At 40.0% G+C, this 23,714-nt stretch overlaps 2 protein-coding genes across 5 annotated transcripts in view; one reads left to right on the top strand and one right to left on the bottom strand.

The window, feature by feature from the left end:
- Positions 1 to 12,138, top strand: part of B3GALNT2 (beta-1,3-N-acetylgalactosaminyltransferase 2) — a 26,121-nt gene extending 13,983 nt beyond the window's left edge. For 2 of the 3 annotated variants that reach the window (XM_083606065.1, XM_083606063.1), the window contains exons 6-12: positions 1,866 to 1,976; positions 2,766 to 2,844; positions 3,565 to 3,748; positions 5,387 to 5,512; positions 6,723 to 6,882; positions 7,409 to 7,465; positions 9,755 to 12,138. In XM_083606065.1, coding sequence (XP_083462191.1) covers positions 1,866 to 1,976; positions 2,766 to 2,844; positions 3,565 to 3,748; positions 5,387 to 5,512; positions 6,723 to 6,882; positions 7,409 to 7,465; positions 9,755 to 9,889 — 852 coding nt within the window. In that variant the 3' untranslated portion in view covers positions 9,890 to 12,138. The remainder of the gene's footprint in view (positions 1 to 1,865; positions 1,977 to 2,765; positions 2,845 to 3,564; positions 3,749 to 5,386; positions 5,513 to 6,722; positions 6,883 to 7,408; positions 7,466 to 9,754) is intronic. The other variant, XM_083606064.1, reaches the window with a different exon arrangement.
- The window catches only part of TBCE (tubulin folding cofactor E), a 26,246-nt gene continuing 13,409 nt past the window's right edge, over positions 10,878 to 23,714 (bottom strand). Inside the window, exons 7-17 of one of the 2 annotated variants that reach the window (XM_083606059.1) lie at positions 22,960 to 23,062; positions 21,847 to 21,923; positions 21,142 to 21,237; positions 20,142 to 20,206; positions 19,972 to 20,036; positions 18,859 to 19,011; positions 17,435 to 17,588; positions 15,965 to 16,033; positions 14,453 to 14,512; positions 11,400 to 11,491; positions 10,878 to 11,150 (exon numbers count right to left, since the gene is read on the bottom strand). In XM_083606059.1, the coding sequence (XP_083462185.1) occupies positions 11,058 to 11,150; positions 11,400 to 11,491; positions 14,453 to 14,512; positions 15,965 to 16,033; positions 17,435 to 17,588; positions 18,859 to 19,011; positions 19,972 to 20,036; positions 20,142 to 20,206; positions 21,142 to 21,237; positions 21,847 to 21,923; positions 22,960 to 23,062 (1,027 nt within the window). In that variant the 3' untranslated portion in view covers positions 10,878 to 11,057. Of the gene's footprint in view, positions 11,151 to 11,203; positions 11,492 to 14,452; positions 14,513 to 15,964; positions 16,034 to 17,434; positions 17,589 to 18,858; positions 19,012 to 19,971; positions 20,037 to 20,141; positions 20,207 to 21,141; positions 21,238 to 21,846; positions 21,924 to 22,959; positions 23,063 to 23,714 lie in introns of those variants that run through there. The other variant, XM_083606058.1, reaches the window with a different exon arrangement.

Below are 23,714 nucleotides of genomic sequence, written 5' to 3'. Positions count from 1 at the left end.
GGGATAGGAAAAATTCCTTAAAACTACTGGGTAGGCACTAACTAGGAAAATGAGTGTCCAGGGGAAGGATTAGGTATTTTTGAGGCGAGGTGACCAGAAACATACACAGTATTCCAACAACAGTTACACCATAGATTTGTATAATGGCATTAGGATACAGGCAGCTTTATTTTTGATTCCTTTCCTAATGATCTCTAGCATGGATTTTGCCTTTTTCATGGCTTCTGCGCACTGGGTCGACATCTTCATTGAGCTATCTACTAAGACCCCAAGGTCTTGTTCCTGGTACGTCACCTCCAGTTCAGACCCCCATGAGTATATATGTGAAATTAAGATATTTTGCCCCAACACGCATCACTTTTGACTTGTCTGTATTGAATTACATTTGCCATTTTACACCCCATTCACTCAATTTGGAGCAGTGTTAGAAACTAAGATATGAAAGCTAGGAGTTAAATGGCACCTTAAACCTAGGCGCAACAATGGAATGTCTAGGCACACTTTTTTATAACAATACAAAGGTGAAAATAAATGAACTGCAGCTAAAATCTTATGTTCATTTTTCACATGGTCTAGTCCTCACCTGAAGCTTTCAAAAAATAAAGCCATGCTTCCCCTGCCCCGCCCCCTAATATTCTTAAAGAGGGTCCCTTCTACAGTCTTCAGAGAGTAGTTGGAAGTGGGGAGGCAGAAAAAGGCCATCCTTTCCTTCTACTCTGCAAACAAGCCCTGGATTCTCCCTACACCCCCTTTCCTTCATATAAATATATCTTTTTGGCACCATAATTAACACATATTAAAGGCCTATACAACTGATGGCAGAGACACCCACCTTAAGTGTCCGGTTCGCAAACCTAACACTTAAGGGTCCTTCAGTGATCCCACTCCAAAATTTGTTTTGATTTTAAGCATCACTGTGAGAATCTGAGGTAGATAACACTTTAACATGCACTACTTCCTCCAACTCAACCCTCCATATGTTTTTGGCCTACAACTCCCTTGATCCCTAGCTAGCAAGACCAGTGCTCAGGGAAAATGGGAACTGTAGTCTCAAAACATCTGGAGGGCCGAGGTTGAGGAAGCCTGACTTAAACCATCATAACTAACTGGCTAGTATATTTCAAATTAAAAGTACATTAAACAAGGCAACTAAAACCTAAACAAAACATGTTGGGTTTAAAAGAAATGAAATTTTTCAGGTCCCCAATGCATGTGTATTTTACTTGGGAGAAAGCACCCTTGAACTTGGTTGGAATTTACTTCCGAGTAACAGTGGCAATTTTAATCTGAAATCTTAGGCACAGTACTGCACCCAGAGCTCACAACGCACCTAGAACAATGGGAGTTTCAAACGCTGATATGGAGAGGTCCTTTGGGAGCACTTCACAATCTCTTTTTCCTTTAATGACCCCAAACAATTTAGTATCCTCAGCAGACTTGGTCACATCACTGCTAGTATTCTTGGCCCTGTTGATATTTGGTGGTGTTTCATGTTTAGTAGATATGTGGCCTTAGCCAGATACATAAAAAACTCTCAAGTACTTCACTGTTTTTTATCTCAGATGTAAAAGGATTAAAAAAACCACCACTGTTAAACTACAGCTTTTAAAATTTGGAGAGTTGTGTTAAAATGTCTGGTGAGGAACAATATAAGACTGAAAATTATTAAAGATTTGTCTTATCCTTCATTTTCTGTACTCCTCTCCAAATCCAGTATTTAAGGATTTGTACATGAAAATTAAACTTCAATTCTTCAAGTTTATTCTGTTCTGCAAAGAGTCTAAAAGATCTGTAAAAAAATTCATTTGTCTAGTGGGTACACATACAGATATATTGTTAACAGTAAGTGGTGACTTTTTTGACAGAGTTTTGAAGGCACTATTGTGTGGGAAAGCCAGGATCTGCAAGGCCTAGTTTCTAGAAATCTTCACAAAGTGATGGTGAATGATGGCGGAGGTGTCTTCAGAATCACTACGGTCTGTCCTTTTATTCCTCCATATAATGATTATAATAGGGCAGCATTTTGGTAAACATTTTAAGCAGGTCAAATTCTCAAGTAACCTCTTAAATATGTTTTTGTTTTACTTGAAATCAAAATGGTGCGTTTGGATCATTTTATCATCTTATAATAGTTTTGAGTATTTCTAGTTTATACATCTGTATAAATTCATAATCTTAAATAGAATCTCCAGAGGGGAAATGCGAATGCTTCTAACTCTTTATGACTACTTCCATCTTGAAAGCCATTATGGAGGGCATTTGCCTTATTAGCTAATGCATTTTAGCCAAGAACAAATGGCTCTGAATTGTTATAACTATATTGATATAACAAGCATGTTGGGCATGTTGAGTATAAAATAACAAAATATCATAATTCCTCTTTACATATCTGTATCATACCATCTTCTAGTATATGTTTTTTGAACTGCAGGTCTACTTTGGATAACCATAAGATTGACTTATTTTAGGAATCTCTATTTCTAATACTAGATGCAGTGGGGATCTAGTATTCCTGCTAGGAATAAAGGTGAACTCATTGCAGCTCTGCCATATTTTGCCACTTTATGGCATCAGAGTAATGGTTTACTAGCTGCTCTGAACACTTGCATTTGATTAGGGCTGCAACATTTAATCAATTCTTCGGACAAAATGTTGGAGGAAACCATGGCAGTAACTAGTTTCAAACCATATTAGTTTTGTAGAAGTGATATTTCTGTAGCAAAAGTTTAACTAATTCTCTTCTGTTTAATCATTGTGCACAATAGGCAGGGGAAGGGTCATTGCCACATGAATTTACACAAGGCGTGGAAGGGATTGCTGGAGGCTTTATTTACACAATTCAAGGTAAGCATCAAAACATATACTCTTATTAAGGCACTGCTGTTTGATGCTTGCTCCCTCTAGTGTTTTAAAGTTAGTTGACCCCTGACAGAGCTGCCTGAGATACTGTATGGCTCTGGGGTTGTGCAGCTTGTAGTCAGCTTCCGCAATCCTGGAACACCCCATCTGACGGAAACTGTTGCAACTTCTTTGATTGCTTACAAATAGCTCTGGCAGAATGTGCAAAGCCGCCTGGCCATACTGCATCCTAGCTCTTAGGTGTGATTTGGACTTTTCTTGTGTTATGTGGGACAGAGAAGCTTCACCACAGCCCTTGGGGGGTCATTTTCCAATATGTGAAGATAATCGTTTCTTTCAGTATTTAGCAAAGTGAAGTAGAAGTACATTGGATGTTAAATATTCTTGAGAATTCTCATCTTGCAGAGACCTTTTTTAATACCCTTTACTTAGGAAGAGAATATTTCTGTTGCAAAGTAAAGTGTATTTTTAAAAAATCTAGGAAAGATAATTATTTTTCCAATGCATCCTTGGCCGCAACCTAATTTTCACTGATTTTCACTTATGAGTCTTTGTCTTAAGAAGCTGTTAATTTTCAATCTAGTTACGTTTTTGCTGATATTTTAAATATGTGAGAAAACCTATAATCAGTTCTACAGAGTGATCATTTCAATGTTAGACACACATGATTTTTGAAAGCTTACCATTTTCCTATCTCATTATCAGAGGGAGAGGCACTCCTAAAAAGCCTACAGAGTCGCCCTGAAAGATTCACGCATCATATAAATAAACTTGAAGAGGAAGATGCCTTATTGAAAGTAGAAAGCAACACTTATGATGATATTGTTTTTGTTGATGTAATTGATACATACAGAAATGTTCCAGCCAAATTACTGAACTTCTATCGATGGTAAGTTGGGAGAAATGTTTGAGGGTTTTGCCTGGTTTATCAGGTGCAGAATTATAAATGCCTTGAAGTTGTGGATTATTTGCAGGTGTGAATGAACTGTAACTTGAAATGACCATGGGCCTTTTTAAAGATTCCAATACAATTAAAATGTGCATATTTCCCACTGTTTGTGTATGTCTGTTCCCTGACTGCCCTCCTCCTTGTGGGGCCACATTTTCCCAGTAACAGATGTATGTTATGTTATATTAAAATAAAATTGATTCCCCAAATTACTATGTCCTTTGCTGCTATGCTTGCCACATGAAGTATGACAGCATGGTATATTCTTGACAATTATATTACATGCATACAACAAACTTCTCCCCTCCCCAATCCTTCATATTTACATTACTGCATTATTGCTTTTTCTCCTATTTTTGAGTTTTTAAAGTATGATAATAGTTGTGCATTCCTTCCTACACAGTGCATATGTAGGGTCATTAAAAGCATTGAGAAGTCTCCCTACCCTCTACTCTCTGTCCTATTTAATGCATCCTTTGGGGGATTTTTCAAAATTAAAAAAACAGCCTGCATTCCTCCTCTCCAGTGCTAAAATAGACTTCTGTTCAATTACAAGGGTAAACAGGAGCCTGGCTTTCCCTTTTCCAGAAGGCTACCACCTTCACTTTCCTAATGTAAGGGTGGGATATTGCACTATTTGCCCTCTATCACATCTTACAGGAGTATCCTACTACTAATAAAATATTATTGGAGGCCCCCCCCTTTTCTTATTCTTATGTGGGTTTCAGTGAGTCTTAATTAGAACAAACAGTTGCCTCCCAGTGCCAGAAGAGGAATATGAAAGATGACAGCATTTCTTATTAGGCTGAAGATGACAAACATTTCAGAATTAGAGCTCTTTATTTTTAACTGATGTCGGAGAGGGAATTTCAGCTCCTGTGGATTATCATGCAATGGTGCTGGGCAACTGAAAAGTTGCATTCCTTCCTCGATGCAGCCATTAAAGCAAGGGGCCAGAACCTTTGGGGCCAATGGGATGTTGAGTGTGTCCTTCTGCCATGGTGGGGGCCATGCCCAGTGGCAAAACACCCATTGCAAAGAAGGCAAACTGGCGAGACTAAAAGGCAAGTTACTTCCCAAGAACCAGAATACAAGGGTGACGTCTTTTTCCCTTACCCTTGCCTTCGCCTCCCCTTCCACTGTCCTACTCCTTGTTGCTCCCCTGGTGCTGGCAGGAAGGGGCTCCTTTTCCTCTTATTGCACCTGTCTGCTGTCTTTATTTTTCTAGAGTACCTCTAGGCTTTAGGGCTGGATGTGGGAAGGGTAAGAGTGCTGCATGGGTGCTGCACTGGGAAAACCTGTATTAAAGGTATAGAAGCCGAAATGTTGAAACATTGATCATCCTATTGCATCAGACCTGTTTCAGTGTAGTTATTACAGTAGTTTCAATGCATTTTAAGGGACTTTTGTATTATTTACTTATTTTATTTATTTATTTATTAGATTTGTATTACGCCCTATACCCACAGGTCTCAGGGCAGTTCACAGAGTAAAACCGGAATATCAAACCACAAAATGCATAATCAAAATAAAAACAACAACCCAATAATAGTCTCATTGTTTTTTATTTGGCTACAGGACAGTAGAAGCCGCTAGTTTCAACGTATTGCTGAAGACGGATGATGACTGCTACATAGATTTGGAGGCTGTGTTCAACAGAATAAAGCTTAAAAACTTAGGCAGACCAAATACTTGGTGGGGAAAGTATGTTTGTTTGCATTTAAATAAATTGTTTACACCAGTAGTGTTTCTGCTGCTGTACAGTTTCATAGGCAATAGGTATCCTTGCACTGAAGGAGCTTATGGCTGAAAAATAATGGGGAGCATAGGGGATATTTTAAACCCAGAAAACAAACACCAAATACTGTTTTTAAATGTTTGTTTTATTTTCATCTTGTTGCAGAGTATAAGTGAGCAAGCATGAACACACTAATAAGAGAAAGTATATTTAAGGAAATTTGCAACTCTGGTTGCAATTTAAGGGTCCAAGCCATACTTGAACCAATATTTTGATTTGCATTCTATATAAACCTCTAACTGCTGAATCAAATACAATATTTCTAGATAGCATAAATGATGGATGGTTTTCCATTTCTGGCATCCTGCTTGTACAAAGATTTCTGCTTGTGCTACCAGACCTCTCCCTTATCTACAACATCCATCTGCTCTGGGCAAAGGAAGGAAGGAAAGTCCCATTGCATCTATGAGTTTCCTTATGGGTTCATTCAGATATGAAGTATATTTAATAAGCAGCTGAACTGCAGAATCAATACTGCCTACATGCTCCAGAGATTGATTTGCATGATGATGTATTGGTTTGTTTTGGGGGGCTGGTTTCTGGTATCAGTCTTCTCTTGCAACTTCTTTGGATTTCCTCATGATGCCTTTGCTTAGATTGGCAAAAATGCTGGGTGGGAGTGAAGGTGGATGTCAAAGCTTTTTCTAGAGGTATCAATAATTCCCTTGATACTGTAGAGGAGGCAAATATAAGCAGGGAGATGGGGAAAGAAGAGAGGTTAACTAGCCTTCGTTGTTTTTTCATGAATCCTGTGATAAAAATTTTTTTCTGCACTACAAGGTGAATGATTTCACTATTTCATGGTGCCGACAAACCCCCACAAAAATAGGAAAAATAAAATGTGTAAAGAACTTTAAAAGCCAAAAAGTGGGGGACATAGGGGCTACTTTTCTACTTGTATATTGAAAAAAAGAACAGGTGGCAACACAAAAAATTGCAAGTTGCTGCCTGAAAGTTTAAAGGGGTCAGACATGAGAGTGAGCTCCTTCTCTGTAGGGACTAGTCCTGATGATTAAATTGACTAGTTGCCAGTCCTAGAGAAAGGGTTTCCTCCCCCTTAGTCAGAATTAAAGAGCTATTAACATTCTGTCAAAATAACTTGATTTTGGTCTCAAGTTTCAGATTAAATTGGGCTGTCGACCGCACTGGGAAGTGGCAAGAGCTAGAGTATCCAAGTCCTGCATACCCAGCCTTTGCTTGTGGATCTGGTTATGTAATTTCCAAAGACATTGTAGAATGGCTTGCAAGAAACTCAGAGAGATTAAAGATATATCAGGCAAGTATTTTCACAGGAGGAATGGAGATAGGTTTGTGTATATGTAATCCTATTTATTTTATAAACAGACATTCCATTTCCCCCCAGCCTAACATTCTAATATTGGGATTGAGAGTTGTTGTTTTGGAGGAGTCCATTCCAAGAGCTTCTATATGGATATGTGAACTCTGCAGTGGCTACACAATCCCCAGGTTGGCAAGGGCTTCCCTCATTCCCTTGTTCAGGAATAAGTCCATTGTTAGACTTGTGAGGTTTTGGATCAAAGCCAAAAGTTACACAGCATTACACTTGGCTTGGGGGTTTCTGGTTGCATGGAAGTGCTCCATTACCTCAAATATGGATGTGATGACATCTATATGCTTCAAACACAACAATGCACCTATACACCATAGTTTTTTGTTAAATATTTACTTATGAAACTCAGCACAAGCTTAAATGATGAAGTGTGTGCCATCTTGAGTCTTTGTTGAAACTGAACTCATTTCTTCATTTTGGCTTTTATTTTGATTTAAATGTGTGCATTTAGGGTGAAGATGTGAGTATGGGTATTTGGATGGCAGCCATTGGGCCAAAACGCTATCAGGTATGTTTTTACTTGATTTGTTAAGTAACTGAGAATCCTACATACATGTACTTGGGAATCAGCGCCATTTCACTCAGTGCAAATCTGCTTAGATTGAGCTGTAAAGAATTTTAAGACGGCTAAGGAACAGATGATTGTTATTATGTCCTCATATGTAAAACCACAGAGTTCAAAGAGGGTGTACTTCCTTTTTCCCATGACTGTATTTTCCTGGCACGGCATGCTATGTGCGTGCTTTGCTCCTCCTACAGCAGTGGTAGCGAATCTACGGCACGCGTGGCAGAGGCCACTCAAAGCCCTCTGTGGGCATGTGCGCCATTGCCCTAGCATGGCCGTAGCTTCTGTGCTGGGGGTGGCAGGGGAGGAGGGCTCTTGCACGCCGTCCAAAGCCTGCGGCACCAGGGCTTGGTGATCATTAGTCTCATATATTAAAAATTGGGAGAGGGTGGCTCTTGGTGCAGCCCTCCAGTGTAGACTAGTGGCCCAAATTGTGGAACCTTCTGGAAAAAATGTATTTCCGAGGTTTGATGGCTCATAACACAACTGTTTTGGAGTAATACCAGTGCTTTTTTCTGTGGGGACACATATCCCTAAACATTTTGTGAATTTAATGAGAGAAGAAATTCACTGATGTCAGGGAATCAGGAGCAGGAGCAATGGGGAGAGAGGAATTGGAGAGCGAAGGGGAAGAATCCGAGGGCAGCGTAGGGGAGTATGACAGTGGCCCGAGAGATTCCATGAGCTTCTCCAGCGAATCAGAAGATTCCCAGAAGGGGGCGCCGATGGTCAGGGCAAGGGGGGTCCCAGGGGGGACGCACCAGAAACAAGGAGCCAGAGGGGAACCCCAAAACAGCAGTGGAGGATCGGGACCAGTTTCCCCACCAGAGCGTAGTGGGAGGGAAGAGTCACATGTGTCAGGGCCAGCGTCTCCTCCAGAGAGGGAGTCAGGGCTGACCACGCCTCCATCGGAGAGTGGAGGAACGGAAGGGAGGTCAGTTGCAGCTAGCCCCCCCGAAGGGGGAAGCAGTGACAGCAGCAGTGAAACGGTCAGGAGGAAAGCTGCTGGCTGGGCGCGCGTGCCAAGTTCAAATGTGCAGGCACGCGGGACAGCAGGAGACCCGGATGGGGAACCAGCTCCTAAAGCCCGCCGGAGGGAGGGAGACGGCTCAGGGGAATCAGCGTCAGAGGAGGCTAGAAAGGGCGAGACCCCGGCGGGCAGGCGGACCCAGAGGAGGAAAGAGCAGCGGAAAAGGTGGAGCAAGGCTAAAATCTTAAATTGGTGTCAAGGGGGAGGAGACTCAGACGGAGCATCAGTGGTCTGACACTTGAGACGTGGGGCTGCGCGCTGCGGCTCTGGAAGTGAAACTGAACTTCAATAAAGACTTTTGTACTTAACAACGAAGCAGCGTTGGTCCTTTGTGAGCTGGGACCTAGGGTAGCTCTGACAACTGTATTTATTTTTCCCGATTTGAACTGTATTTGTTTTTCCCCGGTGGTGATTTTCTTGAGTCAAAATGAGAGTACCCCTAAACATTTTTTCAAGAGAAAAAGCACTGAGTTATACCATAAAATTATGTATCAACGGAAAGACAAAGAAGAATGTAATGCAATAACTTTTTTGAAGGATTATTTATTACAACTGCAGTCATAAAGAAGAAACGTGAAACACACAGAAAACATGAGATATACAGGTTAAATTGCCGTTTTGGCACTTTAGGTTGAATAAGTGGGTTTTGGGTTGCAGTTTGGGCACTTGGTCTCTAAAAGGTTCGCCATCAGTGTCCTAGTTTCTTGGCTCAGGGTAGCAAAACACTGCATCCATTCCAGTGGTCTGAGAATTGGTTGTATTTAGCCAAACAGAGAGTATGGGATGGGGAATCTGTGGCCTTGCAGAGGTTGCTTGACTACAGTTCCAATCATCCCTACCCATTGGCCATGAGACCTGCAATGCCACAACTCCTGATGGCTGCCTGGCATCTAACCTGGTGACTTGCTGGATGAAGCAATCCAGTAACTTAAGATTCAGTCTTAAGTGTTTGGTTCCTGTTGCCAGCAATATATTCCTAGTTATTTATTGAGGAAATCTTTGACTTCTCCTCTTCTTTAGTTTCTCACTACCCCCTTTATCTGCCTATCCCTGCTGTCTGTATTTTAAAATCTTGTTACAAGAGGATACTTGTATAACTAATATGAACTGCCTTTGGAACTATCACTGGAACTATCTTCTTATCAATGTTTGCCACGTTTTGTTTCCTGTTAAAGAGTCTCTGAAATAATTCTCTCAAACAGGACAATCTCTGGTTGTGTGAGAAGACATGTGAGAGTGGTATGTTGTCCTCTCCGCAGTATTCTCCAGAGGAACTTGCAGAGCTCTGGAAAGTCAAGGAACGTTGTGGAGATCCCTGCAAATGTGATGAAAGATGAACACTGGCCAACAGCATGAGGAAACTGTAGTTTTCAGTGATAACAGGAAAGGCTCTCAGTGGTTTCTGAAAAGAATTTCCTTTCATAAGACACAACATCAGTCTCCTGTGTAGTTTGTCACTTGTGACAAATATTAAGTGTGGGTAAGTGGCAATTGTGTGTATGTTCCCCCCCCCTGCCCCCAGATTACATGGAAAAAGAGGAAATACGTTTGCTGTGGGTGCCAAACTATACATGGAATTCACACAGGTAATTTGTTTTGTGTCAAATGGCCCTTTTAACAATGTTTTCTACATCTTTTCTTTTGTAAAGGGAGCCTTTCGATTTCCATATTCTCTATAGGAGTTTTACAAAGCTAAATGTGAAGTAAAGCAATTTTCTTTAAATGACCGATGTAGATAAGCTTGACCTCTCATGCATTAATATGCAAAAAGAACAAGGATTTAAGTCTAGCCTTAGGAATGTAAGTGTACTACTGTAAAAATAAGTATGTAATGAGGCCCGCACTACTGTGCCAACGCAGGAGGGAAGCATAAGTTAGTGTACCAGTATTCCACTTATGGGCACTACAAGGTGGTGAATGCTGCAGTAATTCTACATTTCTTCATTCCTTGCACCAGTGGATGAGGGAATCAGGGTAGCAGGTCCTTTCTCCCATGTGGTGGTGTGACTATGGAGCACTCGGGCAGCGATCCTATACCCCACTGGGCGGGTGGGGGGGGCATGGTGTAGGATTGTGCCGTTAGTAGCTGTGTTTACTTAGTAGTGTTATGCTTGCTAGTAATGCAGTGCCCTCAGGCCAGGTGGACAATGAGAATACCTCAGTTTTTAATTCTCGAGATCTTATGATTATATCTATAATAATGAGAGTAGAATTTATTATAGTCCCATCCACTTCTAAAAGTTAGCAGCGTAGCACAAACCATGGGTTAAATGCATTTCCATTAAGTTGGTTAAAAGCTTACCTTTTCTCAATGAGGCATGGCACTGTTTTTAAAGAGAAATTTATTAACAAAGTACACCACCTAGTAATTTGTCTAGTAAATAAGCGTTCCATTTTTCATATCAAGGTTCTTCCAGAAAATAGTTTTTAAAAAAATCAACATATGACGTGTAGAGGCTTTGCTAGCAGCATACAACTGTTTATTGAAAGACGTGAAGGCAGCAGTTACCATCGGACTAGTATGGAGTCTTCATTTTCAATAGAGTAAAACTGCAATGGCTTTAGGTCATTGTCTAGTTCAAATTCCTTGCCTTTCATCTAGGATAAGAAAAGATCCAGATATTCGTCTATTTTAATAGACTTTTTTAAAAGCATAACTTTTTTAAAAAGGCAAAAGATGTGAGATCAAGCATCTGCTGCCTCTCAAAAGAAAGCCGAACAAGGTCTAAAATTATGGTTATGGTTACTGCCCTTTACAGGAATCAAATAATTCAATAGTGTTAGAGTGCAGTGTTGACAGTAGCAGTGTGACAAATTGTATTCTGTATTGTATGAACATGAGCTTACTTTAGAACTTTCGTAGGATAGCTTCAGTTCTGAACCTGGGATTTTAAGTAGCCGATACAGCAATCCTTTAACCTTCTGGATAGTCATAGACTCTGTATAGGGAAAAGAAAATTGATCAACTTCAAATAATTACCTTTTAATGCATTTAAGTAGATTTCCTGAAGTTGCTCTCTTGAAGCAATTAGCAGCAGCACCTCAGTTTGACATAAAGGTAATAATATAAAAACTATAAACCAAATTGGAGTTTCTATAGTTTATGTATACAACACACTGACTGACCTAAGTGACCTTCAGGACTTAGTTTATGGCATTTGCTCTTTTGTACTTTGACTGAAGCTCTTCCCTCTGCAAAAAATGATTGTCATTTTAGGAACTTATGACAAGGTCCAAAATCGTGTATATTGATTAGTTCTAGTTTACCACTAGCTTTATGTGCTTGCATTACAAACCAATACATATGAACATGGAGGTGTATTTTTGTAATGAGACTTGAAGGAGTAAGTTAGTTTTTTAAAACTATCTTCTAAATTTGAGCAATGCAAGATATTGGCTATTGTGGGTAATCCCCTTCCCCTTTCATTTAAAGCTTTATCTGAAGGCACAGCAATAGTGAGTTACTCTATTGTCACAAAATGTACTTAGAAAAATATTTTTCTATTAACTTTTTGGAAAAGCTGTATATTTTATGCAACTTGTGATAAATGTGATTTTTATTTTAGAATAAATACTTTTCAAAATACAGTGTTCAAATTCATTAAGACTATTTGATCACCTGGGTCTTAAATTGAATTCCTGCTACCCCACTGAGAAATTCCCATGGAGAATGATGGGATTTGTATCCATGGAATATATGCTATTTCTTCTTCCACAAGACAGATTCAAAAGTCAGGTCAGTTTTGCCTACCTTGGGATATTACACAAGAATGGAAATGGGTCTTGGCTTTGTGTGTCCCTGTCCACCAGAAAAATACTTCCACTTTGTTACACTGGCATTTAAATGCTTTTCTCCAATGTAACAATTAAGTCAGCAGAGACTACTCTGTGTTGTTTCATCAAGTAAGTACTAAAGGTGTAAAATTTTGAAGCAGGGCAGAGAACTGGGCTTTTTAAGGGAAAACAGGACATGGAATTGAAATATGCAATTTTCCTTTCAAACTTATTTTACTGCTTTAACAATAAGCTAGCATATAAATTGGTATTATTTGTCATGTTTACTCATAAGTAAAGCCCAGGTAAGCATACAAAAGCTTGCAGACCCAAAAGTATAAATACTTTACGCTGCAGTTCTATATGTGTCTCTCAGAAGTCCAATTAAAGTTCAATCATATTTAAGTGAGTATAGAATTGCAGCCTTAAGTTTTATATAAGCTAAAGGACCGCAGACATGGGATACTTGCTCCTAATGCCTCCAAACAAGATCACCAGACAGCCGGCATAAGGCAAGAAAATGATGGCCCTGTATGTTCTTAAGAAGGCAGCACCCTCTAGGTGCAGAAATTAATCTTGAATCTGAATGTTGTATTCTAATAACGACAAGAATTACCACCCTCTAATGTTGCTGATTATCTTACACAAAAGATAATCTTGCATATATTCCTAATCTATTTAGCTTTCCCACAAATACTCCCCGTTAAGCAGATGCTGCTTTAAGAGGATTCCCCATTTAATCAAAATACATACTTGAACAACTAGACTGAAGTTTTGAATGTATTAAGCAGTCATCCAACCTAACGGGGTGGGGGGAATCCTAATTAGGGTACTCTGTAAAAATTTTACAATAGCCTAATTTCTCTTCTTCTGCTTCAAAGGAATACTCTTTTAAAGATGCTTCTTACATCAGTGTGCAGGCTAAGGATGATTCTGCTGCCTTCAAAAAGGCAGAATGAGGCTAGTTTCTCAATGCGTTTTTACAATAGAAGGAAAACTGGGTGGTATCCAGTGAAATAGTTCTGTTAACGCAAGGACTTTTGGCTGTGCAATAGAACTTACAGGTCAGGTCCTGTCCCTGAGCATCTCTTAAATCTGTTCTGGGTTTCCCCTCAATCTTCTGGAGCAGATTTGGGAAGGGTGATGGGGATGCACAGGGAGAAGTTCTGTTAAATCAACAAAAATCCTTGCTGTAATCCAACTAACTTTGTTGGATAGCGCTTTATGTACCCTTGAAGAACTTAATCCACTTAAGTGAAAACACTTAAATATGAGGTAGCCAAGAAAAACAAAATAATTCTGACATGCAGAAACAACAGGCTATGTCAAATGATGAAATCCTGGCTTAATATGCCATGATATAAATTTAATAAATAATAATGATATACCTAAGTTCTGTGCACCAGCATACAGTCGCTTTGTGCAAGCTGAAAAACAAGTCAGGGAGCCACAGTTAACTGTAAAATTACCCATTACATGCCAAATGGGACCTATGGTTTATGACTTTCAAAGAAGCTTGGATTCTTAAGCTACCGTATTTTTTGCCCCATAGGGCGCACCTAGTTTTTTGGAGGGGAAATAAAGAAAAAAAAAATTATTTCCCCCCCAGGCGCAGGGCTTCCCCAGCCCCCAGAACAGGCTGCTCTCCGCAAGCCGTGGGAGCCCTCCCACAGCTTGCGCAGAGCTACCCGAAGCCCGGGAGCGACTGCTCAGCGCACCCCAGGCTTCGGGATGCAGGCAGCTCTCCGCAAGCCGTGGGAGCCCGGCGGAAACTCCCGCGGGCTCCCAAGGCTTGCGGATAGCTTCCTGAAGCCGGGAGAGCGAGAGGGGTCTGTGTGCAGAAAGCCTGCATTCGCCCCACAGGACACACACACATTCCCCCTTCATTTTTGGAGGGGGAAAAGTGTGTCCTATAGGGCGAAAAATATGGTAACAAGCCATAGCTGGCTTGTGTAGAAGCCATTAACCCTGGTTCGCATGTAATGGGAAGTTACAGTAACTCTGGATTCCTGGGCTTCCCTAGTCACCTGAATGAGTTGTACGTTGGTGCACAGAACTCAAGCATATCTTCGCTTATTAAGCCGGGATTTGATCATGCCTGAAATCAACACTGATTCTTGCCTTACCTGGCAGTTTCTTCTCTATGGGCTTCTGATCAGGTCTGTCAGGACACTTAAAGGTCAAAGCTTAGAAAATAAAGAACAGTGAGAAGCTGATGTAATACTAACATTTTATACAATGTATATTAGTTATAGGCAAGGGGAGAAACCTTATGCATATTTCCAATTAACCCCTAATGCACTGTTGGGTGTAAGAATTCTTGACACTGAAAGTGTATGGCAAGTTCAAAGGCAATAGATTAATACTGATAAGTTACAATACCTGGACATGAGTATATCCTAAGAAACAATTTCAGGGTGCCAAGAAACTGAGAAACTGTGCTTGATATAACTGGATCACACCACAACAGTATAAACAGAGTTTAAAATGTCTTTGGGTCAGGGGAAAGTGGATGTCACCATGCCTACTTGTTACCAAATACACTAAGAGTATTCCTTCCCCTCTAAAATAAGCATATCCCTCTGAAAGCATTTTTAAAAAAACTCTGGCCTCACCAGGAATCCTGAGCATGCTGAGAAAAATTAAACTTAGATTCAAGTAATAGTTGTAATATCACATGCTGCTTGTCACATATAGCAGGGGTGCAGAACATGCAATCTTCCCAGTGTTGCTGGACAACACACATCATCCTCAGTCTCCAACCATGCCGGCTGGAGCTGATCGGAGTTCAGAGGCCAACACCCTCTGGAGAGAGACAGGTCCCATACCCCTGATGTGTAGTAATAGGAATCTTTAAAGCCCTATACGGCCTAGGACCCTCGTACCTACGGGACCGCCTCTCCTGGTATGTCCCACAGAGGAACTTACGGTCTTCAAACAAAAACATCCTGAAGGTCCCAGGCCACAGAGAGGTTAAGCTGGCCTCAACTAGAGCCAGGGCTTTTTCAGCTGTGGCTCCAATCTGGTGGAACGCTCTGTCACAAGAGATTAGGGCCCTGCGGGACTTGACATCTTTCTGCAGGGCCTGCAAGACGGAGCTGTTCTGCCAGGCCTTTGGTCGGGGTTCAGTCTGACTCCCTCTCCCCTTTCATAAGAACTTGTATGAAAGTGTCCTCCCAATTTTTTCACAGGCCCATATAAGTTCAGCACAAACAGTTGGGCCTGGTGAGCATTTAAGGTCCCCAACCCTAATCTGCGGGTTGCCATCTCATTGGATTTTATTCTGATCCTGATCTGATTTGAGGATGTATTTTAATTGATTGTCTGATTTTATGTTAATGTGTTATACATTTAATGTTAGCCGCTCTGAACCCGGCTTCGGCGGGGAGGACGGGATATAAATAAAAAAAATTATTATTATTATCATGATCTCAACACCCCACATCCTTGTTGGTTTAAGGCTGCAGAAGCTATACGGCGAGGAGGGGAGGAGTCATCAGTTAAATAGTATATTTGGGATGTGTACAACATCATAACTGAGACATCCTTTAAAAAAGTCACCTGCTCTGCAAATACTGTACTGTAGCATTACAAACTTCTTTAAATGCTTTTTTTTTTAGTTTGGCCTTATATCTTACCCAACAGCTGACTTTTTAGTGAGAAGGGCTGTTCTCTTTTCAGCTCTCCATCTTCAGGGGCACCATATTCTGTTACGGAAAAATGACAAGAATAGCAATTCACTTAATGCTTAAAACAAATTATTAGTCTTGTGGGTTGGTTCGCTAATGCTGGCAGGTAAAAGAGGGACTGCAACTTCTCAAAGGTTCAGACATTTCTGACTGGGGCATTAATGGCTACACAAGGGGAACAATGAAGAAAAAGATCCGATGTAGAAAGGTCGGAAAGAGCTCATAAGCACATTCATCTGAAATGAATTAGAAGCTTCCACGCACCCAGGAATCCCTCATTACCAGAAAGAACATACTTATAAGCCCTGATTAAACCTTTGCTCAAATCAAAAAGCTCATGTGCAGAGCAGGTGTGTCCTCCACTGACTGACCTTGCAAACACTTATCACATGAGGATCAGAAAAGCCAATGCTTGTTATTCTACGTTATGAATTCTGCTAGGGTACAAGAGAGAGGCAGTTGCTGGGAGAGCATCTCCTCTTGGCTACAGACAGGTTACACTGCAAGGATACTGAGAGGAAGATGCAGTCACTTGGCATTCCAGATAATGCTGGCAACTGGGTTTTGCCCCACCAAAAATAAAGACTATTGAGTTTTATTCTCTGTACTGTAGTTCCAAGGGGTTACAGCAGGAAACCTTGGACCATGAGGGCCACATTGCTTCCTGGACAACCTTCTGAGAGCTGTGTGCCAGTGCCGCGTTGAGCCAGAGGCAAAAGTGGGTGCAAGAATGGATATTACTTTTACTTTTTTCATCAGGCTACATTCCAGCTACAGCAAAAGCCAGCGGTCTCTACTTAGCTTCACCTCCAAAATCTCCCCCAGGCAACTAAAAGGTATTACTGCAGTTCAAGGACATGTACCAGCCAAGCAAAAGCAACTGAAGAGGGCACAGAGCAGGGCTGGCGAAGGATATGGCCTGTGGATGGGCATGGTCTGTAGAGTCTTGAGAGCCAAACAGAGATGACCGGAAGGCCACATTTCATTGAAGCTGGAAAGATATGTTCCGTGCCAATATACTTTCTTCTCCCTCTCCCATGGCACGAAACAAGTCAAGTTTCAGGTTGGTGGCTGACAGGCTTCCCCTCTCCATCCTTGAAAGATGGGCTAGATACTACCAAGCCCAAAGATGCTGGAAAGTGGTGGAAGTGTTGGGCTGGATTCAACTAACCCAGGGGAATAGTGAAAGGGATAGTCACTCTACTTTTTGCCTAGAAACCTGACCCTGCTTGTAGCAAGAGGTGATATTCCCAGACATGGTTATTGCTTTCCCCTGCCATCTCCAAGAATGTCTAAGAAAGTAAAATGCACTTCCTTACTGATCTGTGAAAGGATTATACCAAGGCAGGCAGGCAGGCAGGCATCTTAAAACAAGTCAAAATGCTAGAGGAAAAACCCTTCTACTGACACTATACTTACTATCACAGAGTAACTGGAACCTGGGGTGAGCAGCAAAGAATTCCTCACTTGGATTGTTTTTGTTTGGATCCTGATTACCACCAGCCTTTAACCAATCAATGCCATATTCTTTCCTGTAGTCAAGTTCTGCTCCTTTTCTTTCCTCAGGGGTGATCTGTGACAAAACAAGGACATATTTCTGCAACATATCACCAGAACAGCCGTTACCAGTTTATATAAAGAAAAGTGTATAAGATCAGAAGGCTATAGTTTATGTCATTTCTGGTTGTAACGTGGACCATGAAAACTGCCAGGTCTTTTCATGTAGGCAACTGGGAATGGCTTCAACTCCAGCAGGGTTTTCAAATTAGCAAATGATACAACTTAACACAGCTCCAGCTGCTTTTCTACTATAGATGGCTTTTGGGCTGTGGATTTCTCAAGCAGCACTCACCCCTGCTACATTACAAACTGCTGCTGTACACTAAAAGGCCTTCTGAAAACAGTCTGTAATGTGGCAAAGAGAAAATAAGGCAAAATTTCTCAAGCCCTGGGGGTGCCTGAAGCCAGAGTTTCTGTAATGAGACTATTAGCCCACCACCTCATAGAAAGAAATGTAAGAGAATTTCATTTGAGGTACCTATAAACATCATTTGATTACCATAGAAAGAAGGGGTCTTAAGTCCCAGCCCTAAGCATCAACGCCAAAGGAAACAGCCAGCATTGGGTATAACAACTGCTGAACCTGAGCAACAGAATATCCTGGGTGGTTTACTGCTGTTTCACCCAGTTTAGTAAAAGGTACAGTACCAAAAGGTACAGAACTACATGAATCAGAAATACAGAGAGCCAGCATGGTTCAAAAGATACTAAGATTTAAAACGTATTTACAGTAAGCCCACATTTAACTAGTGCACATTCAGCTTTATATGCTTGACAAATGATTTATTTATTTTTTAAGTGGTAAGGGGACAGGCACCTGAGACAAAAAAGGCTTTGGCAACTTCACCCACCACTGAACCTGTGCTTTGACTTCATGCAATTTTGGCTTTAGGTGCGATCCCCAGAATGCAACCCACATGTAAATTCCGGTTTACTGCATATAATTTCAACATTGCAGTAGGCGTATGCTACCCTTGCCTTGTTTCTGCTACACTGGTGCAAACTGTTCTGTGTGCTGTCAAAAGTTACACAATCTTCAGCAATGGGATGCTTTTCCAGCATCCAAGTTTAAATAACCCAAATTCACAAAAAGTCAACAACACAATCAAAAGTTGAAGCTTATTTTTAAAGTCTCTTCTTTGGGATCACATTTTTGGTCATCTGAGAAAACTGATCACACCAAGAACAATTAATTCCATGTTATGGTTTGTGTCTAAAGTTCTCAGGCACAAGAAAAACTTTTCACGCTCCTCAGCGCTGCTAATTGAAAAGAAACAACATACCTCAGACTTGTTCAAAAACCGTAATTGGCCTATTTTGGCAATAATAAGCTGCTTCACAGTCGCTGTGTTTTTGTCTATATCCATTAAAGGGTTATTCCGGCAATCTAGAGATTGAAGCTTTTTTAGTTTATCAAGTTGATTGATAACGGACCACTGAAACAAGAAAATGGAAAAATATGCCAACATTGAAACAAAAATTTCCTCTGCTGCATATTAAATGCTACACGAGGCTCTCATAATGGCCACTATTGGAATGACAATGTATTACATTAAACAGAAGTCAGTCATGCTATTTCACTTAATTATCTACATAATGCTTAGAAACTAAGAGCAAACCCTAACAGAGTCTAAAGCTGGGGAAACAAATCTTGCTTGGTCTCACACTAGTATATTTCAACGTCTACAGCTAAAGAGTCATAATTCTGAAGCAGTTTTAACTCTATTCTTCTGTTTCAGGCAAAGAGAACTAAAATGAGGAAATTGCTCAGATTTTTCTTAAACTAACCCAGAAATCAGCTTGCAACAATCAGGGACTCAAAATCTCAATAGGCTGTGTATAGAGGCAGTGACTTAATGTGTTAACTCTTACTGTTATTGTGGTACTTGCTCCATAGCAAAAGCTTAATGAGAACAAGAATAGTGTGTGCGTGCACACACCAAATTCACTGAAAACCCACTGAAATCAACAGGCATGGCTAATTTCAGTCCATTGGTTTCTATGGCTCTGCTCTAATTATGACTTAGATAAATCCTTTACATTTTATTTTGTACAGTTCATATTGCTAAGAAAAAACAGCCAGCAACTTATTCAACAAAAGCAAAGTTCTTGATTTTGAAGGTGCTCTATTATTATTTCAATCTAGGGTGCAGATTATGGGATGGATACAATACACAGTGCATAGTCCCTACATCAACCCCTTGCATAGTATATGCCACAAATATCATACCAGCCAAATGCCCTGGCCTGACATTGTAACATTTTCACTGTGTATTCTCAATTGACTGAAAGTCTGTTTTGAAAGTTTAAAAGATAAAAGGCAGTGTTAAGTTATAAGATACCAGTGTCCACCCTTCTATACACAATTCAATGCATTGCATCAATATTTTACTTACTTCTGCTATTCTGTTGTCCTTTATTATAAGATGTGTTAAAGAAGGGAACATTTTGGTCTTGAAACCTTCAAAGAAGAAAAAGAAGAAAAATGAATAAACTGATAATAGTAAAGAAAAATGAATACACACAAAAAATGTTAACGGTGCTCAGTTTCCTTCAGTTTACTTACCAAATTCTACATCAGGAAAATGTATGGAAGAAATTCCATTGTTTGAAAATATTAGTGTTTCTAATCTGAAATTTAAAGTCAGAGTAAGGCAGTTAAAATATAAGTTAATAATATATAACATAAGCACGTATTATAGCAGGCACTATGCTCTGATTAATCAAATCCTAAAAAAGAAAGAAAGAAGATTCCTCAATGGAAATAAAATTATGGAAAGGAAAATATTGCTTGAGAAAACTGAAGGTAAGAAAAGCAAATCCAGATCTAGAGAAAAGGACACCTGGAAGCCAGCAGCAGCAAGTGCTTCAAGGCATAGATTCAAACACATTTTGATGGTATAAGTTGTATTTAAAGCAGTCTGTTGCATCACTAGAGCAGACCTCTGCTTGCACCACAGGAATTTCACCTTCCTCCAATCCCAATGCACCCTCAAAATATGCTCCAGAGGCAGGTCAGGGGACTGGAACAGATTTAGGGGCATCTAGAAGAGACAACAGGAAGGTGAAATCCAGCTGAATGAGTAGAAGTTTGCTGATGCCCACAGTGCGTAAGCTGCAGCCAATATTCATGGAGTTTTTGTCTGGTATAAACAAAACATGGTTTAAGCTCAGTGCACAACATCTTACTTGGCATCCCATTAAGTTACTTAAAAAAAAGAGAGATGGACAGAAATCGATTATAGACTACAGACACTCTGTCTTCAAAATGGGAACGTGGTAGAAATGAAATGGCTATGTGGTAGAGCAAAGTAGAAGAACTACATCTGTTCTTTGGAGGAATCGCCAATACATTCTGCAAAAAATGTAACTCTTGATCATTCTATATGGCTGGTGCACCACAGATGTTAAAGCTTCCATGACCAAAAAATCAGGAGGGGGACACAAGATTGTGAATTGCCCCCCTCAGATCTTTGGCTCTAGCATGTCTTCATCCAGCTGGCCTTAACCCATGGTTAAGTTTTACACAAACGGTGAAATTAGCAATAGTACAGTGTAACATTTACCTTGGGAGATCTGCAAGTAGAAGAAGCTGATTTTCATCTGTTAACAGGTTGTCTGAAAGGTTTAACCATTTCAAGTTATGTAGGACATCAATAGGTCTGAGGGAAGATATCATATTTAAGAGTACAATAAAAACATTAAGAAATGTAACTGGTTTCTTGTTCCTTTGCCACATTATACAACGTGGGAATTAACTGTTTGCTTTAGCTCCTGTAATACTGGAATGCTATATAAAGCTCAATGATCACAGAGAACAATTTATCCAGGATTGGTTCCATGAATTTGTTCTTGATGAAGAACTCAAAAGTTGCCAGCTCTCACCAGCTTTTAGAGGTATTTACCTACAAGATGCAAGGAATGGAGTATAAGCAGATTCCCAAATCAGACCACTGGGTCATCCTAGCTCAGTACTGTTCATTCTAACTAGCATGGCTGGTCAGTCTCATATTTCCCCCCAAACCTGGTACCCAAGGTCCACAACTTGAGGAGCTCAAAACTGAAAATTCCCCATTGTACGAAGTACCAAGCTGAAAACATTTATGTTCTCTCAACAGGAAAATCCTCTAGAACATTCAGGAATCAATTGGATTCAGCACCATCATTCAAAATGATTAGCATGCCATAATACTAAATGTTCAACCAGCATTCTAATAAGGAATATCACAATTCAAGAATACCGCTTATGGTATTTACAGTTACTCTCATACCTTTTTAATAGTGAAATGTCATTGGCAGTAAGATGTAGTTCTTCAAGAGCTGGCCACCCAGTAGCACATAAAAGAACCTAATGGGAAAACCTCACTTAGCACAAAAATACCATTTTGTATATCTTATATACACTGTATACTGGTATACCTTAACAGACATACATTAGAACAAAACAGCACCAGATTTATTTATTTCACGACCACTCAAAACTGGCTTAGATCTTATTTCAAAGATTGGGGAAGTTCTTCTCTAGTATGAATGCCCTTGTTCAGGTTCTACTGCAAGCCACTTTCAGGGGTCTCACAACAGGTAACATAAGGCAATATCTTTTTTCCTTTAGAAGTATTAAGAAACCTTCCTTTTTATGCTTCACATAAAAAATGCCAATACTATGTTTTGCTATATTTTTTAGTAATATACATGCTTAAAGTGTCTAAAAGCAATTATCAAACGTAACTGGAAGTGTTTCATCACAATGAAGTATTTTCAGCTTTAATATTCGCAGCATACAACTCAACCCTAAATATCTTTGCTGATAGGTTCCAGTGGCTTCAGTAGAACTTCAAAGTTAAATGTGATTAGAAAGGCAAACACACATGATTTGTCTAGGTGAAAGTTAATAAAATCCATTTTATTAGGATTTTGTGCTTCACATGGTGCAGTACTGTTGACACCAGTTATTTATGTGCAGCATTATTGCTGTATTGAAAAAAGTGAAGGTCTTAAATTGTGTCATCCTTAATAACTTTTATCAGGTATCTTGTTTGTATGGCTTTCTTAGGGTATATTTCAGCCAGATACTGCCTGGGTACAATCAAATTTTCTATTAACATAAAAATGAGCACTTCCCCTGGAGTTTTGATAGGGATAATTTTTCAGGATCTCACAGGAGGATTAGTTTTGTATTTGCGAATTGAAGGCAACTGAAGATCTCCTTCCTTATTTGTGCTCTTGCTATGAACATAAGTATTGATGAACTCATGTTGCCTATAAACTACAAATGATTTTGTAAGTGAAGACCCATAACAATCTTTAAATATTTTGTGACAAAAACAAAGCCATATGATTACGGTCATACCAAGCAATTCCAATGCAATATTAAATTACATTACCTCTGTCCATGTCACTCCTGTTTGATTAAGTGCTAAAGTCTTGAGATTACAAAATGCTGTTGAAGCAGGTGGTGGAGTAGATGGAAATTTCATTTTGTTCTGACTATGTAAAAATAGAAAAAAGTGTCTTGCTTTTAGTGAATGGAACAAGTTCAAATCAATTATCTTTGTTGGTTAATACACATTTTAAATCGTGTGCTTAAGGCAAAGTAAGTTTATAACCCTTCTGTTAGATTCCTGTAAATTACTATCATGTTTAAGATAATACGGGTAACTCACAATTTATGCACATTTAACTTGTGCACATTCAGCTTTACACGCTTAGCAATAAAAATAAAAAATGGGGCAGGCATCCAGGAAAAAAACTTCAGCAATCCCACCTGTCATTGTACCAAATGCATTTTGACTATACACAACTTTGATTTAATGCAAAACCCTGTAAAGTAACCCTCATGTAACTGAGAGTTGCTCATATTTTAAGTATCAACTGGAAGTAGTCAGATTACAGTGGTACCTCGGGTTACATACGCTTCAGGTTACATACGCTTCAGGTTACAGACTCCGCTAACCCAGAAATAGTACCTTGGGTTAAGAACTTTGCTTCAGGATGAGAACAGAAATCGCGCAGCGGCGGCACAGCGGCAGCGGGAGGCCCCATTAGCTAAAGTGGTACCTTAGGTTAAGAACAGCTTCAGGTTAAGAACGGACCTCCAGAACGAATTAAGTTCTTAACCCGAGGTACCACTGTATATTTT

The sequence above is a fragment of the Podarcis filfolensis genome (assembly GCF_964270895.1).
Source record: "Podarcis filfolensis genome assembly, chromosome: 3".
Lineage (NCBI taxonomy): Eukaryota > Metazoa > Chordata > Lepidosauria > Squamata > Lacertidae > Podarcis > Podarcis filfolensis.
Note: the sequence above shows the minus strand (reverse complement) of the source record. Positions and strands in the feature narration are given on the sequence as shown.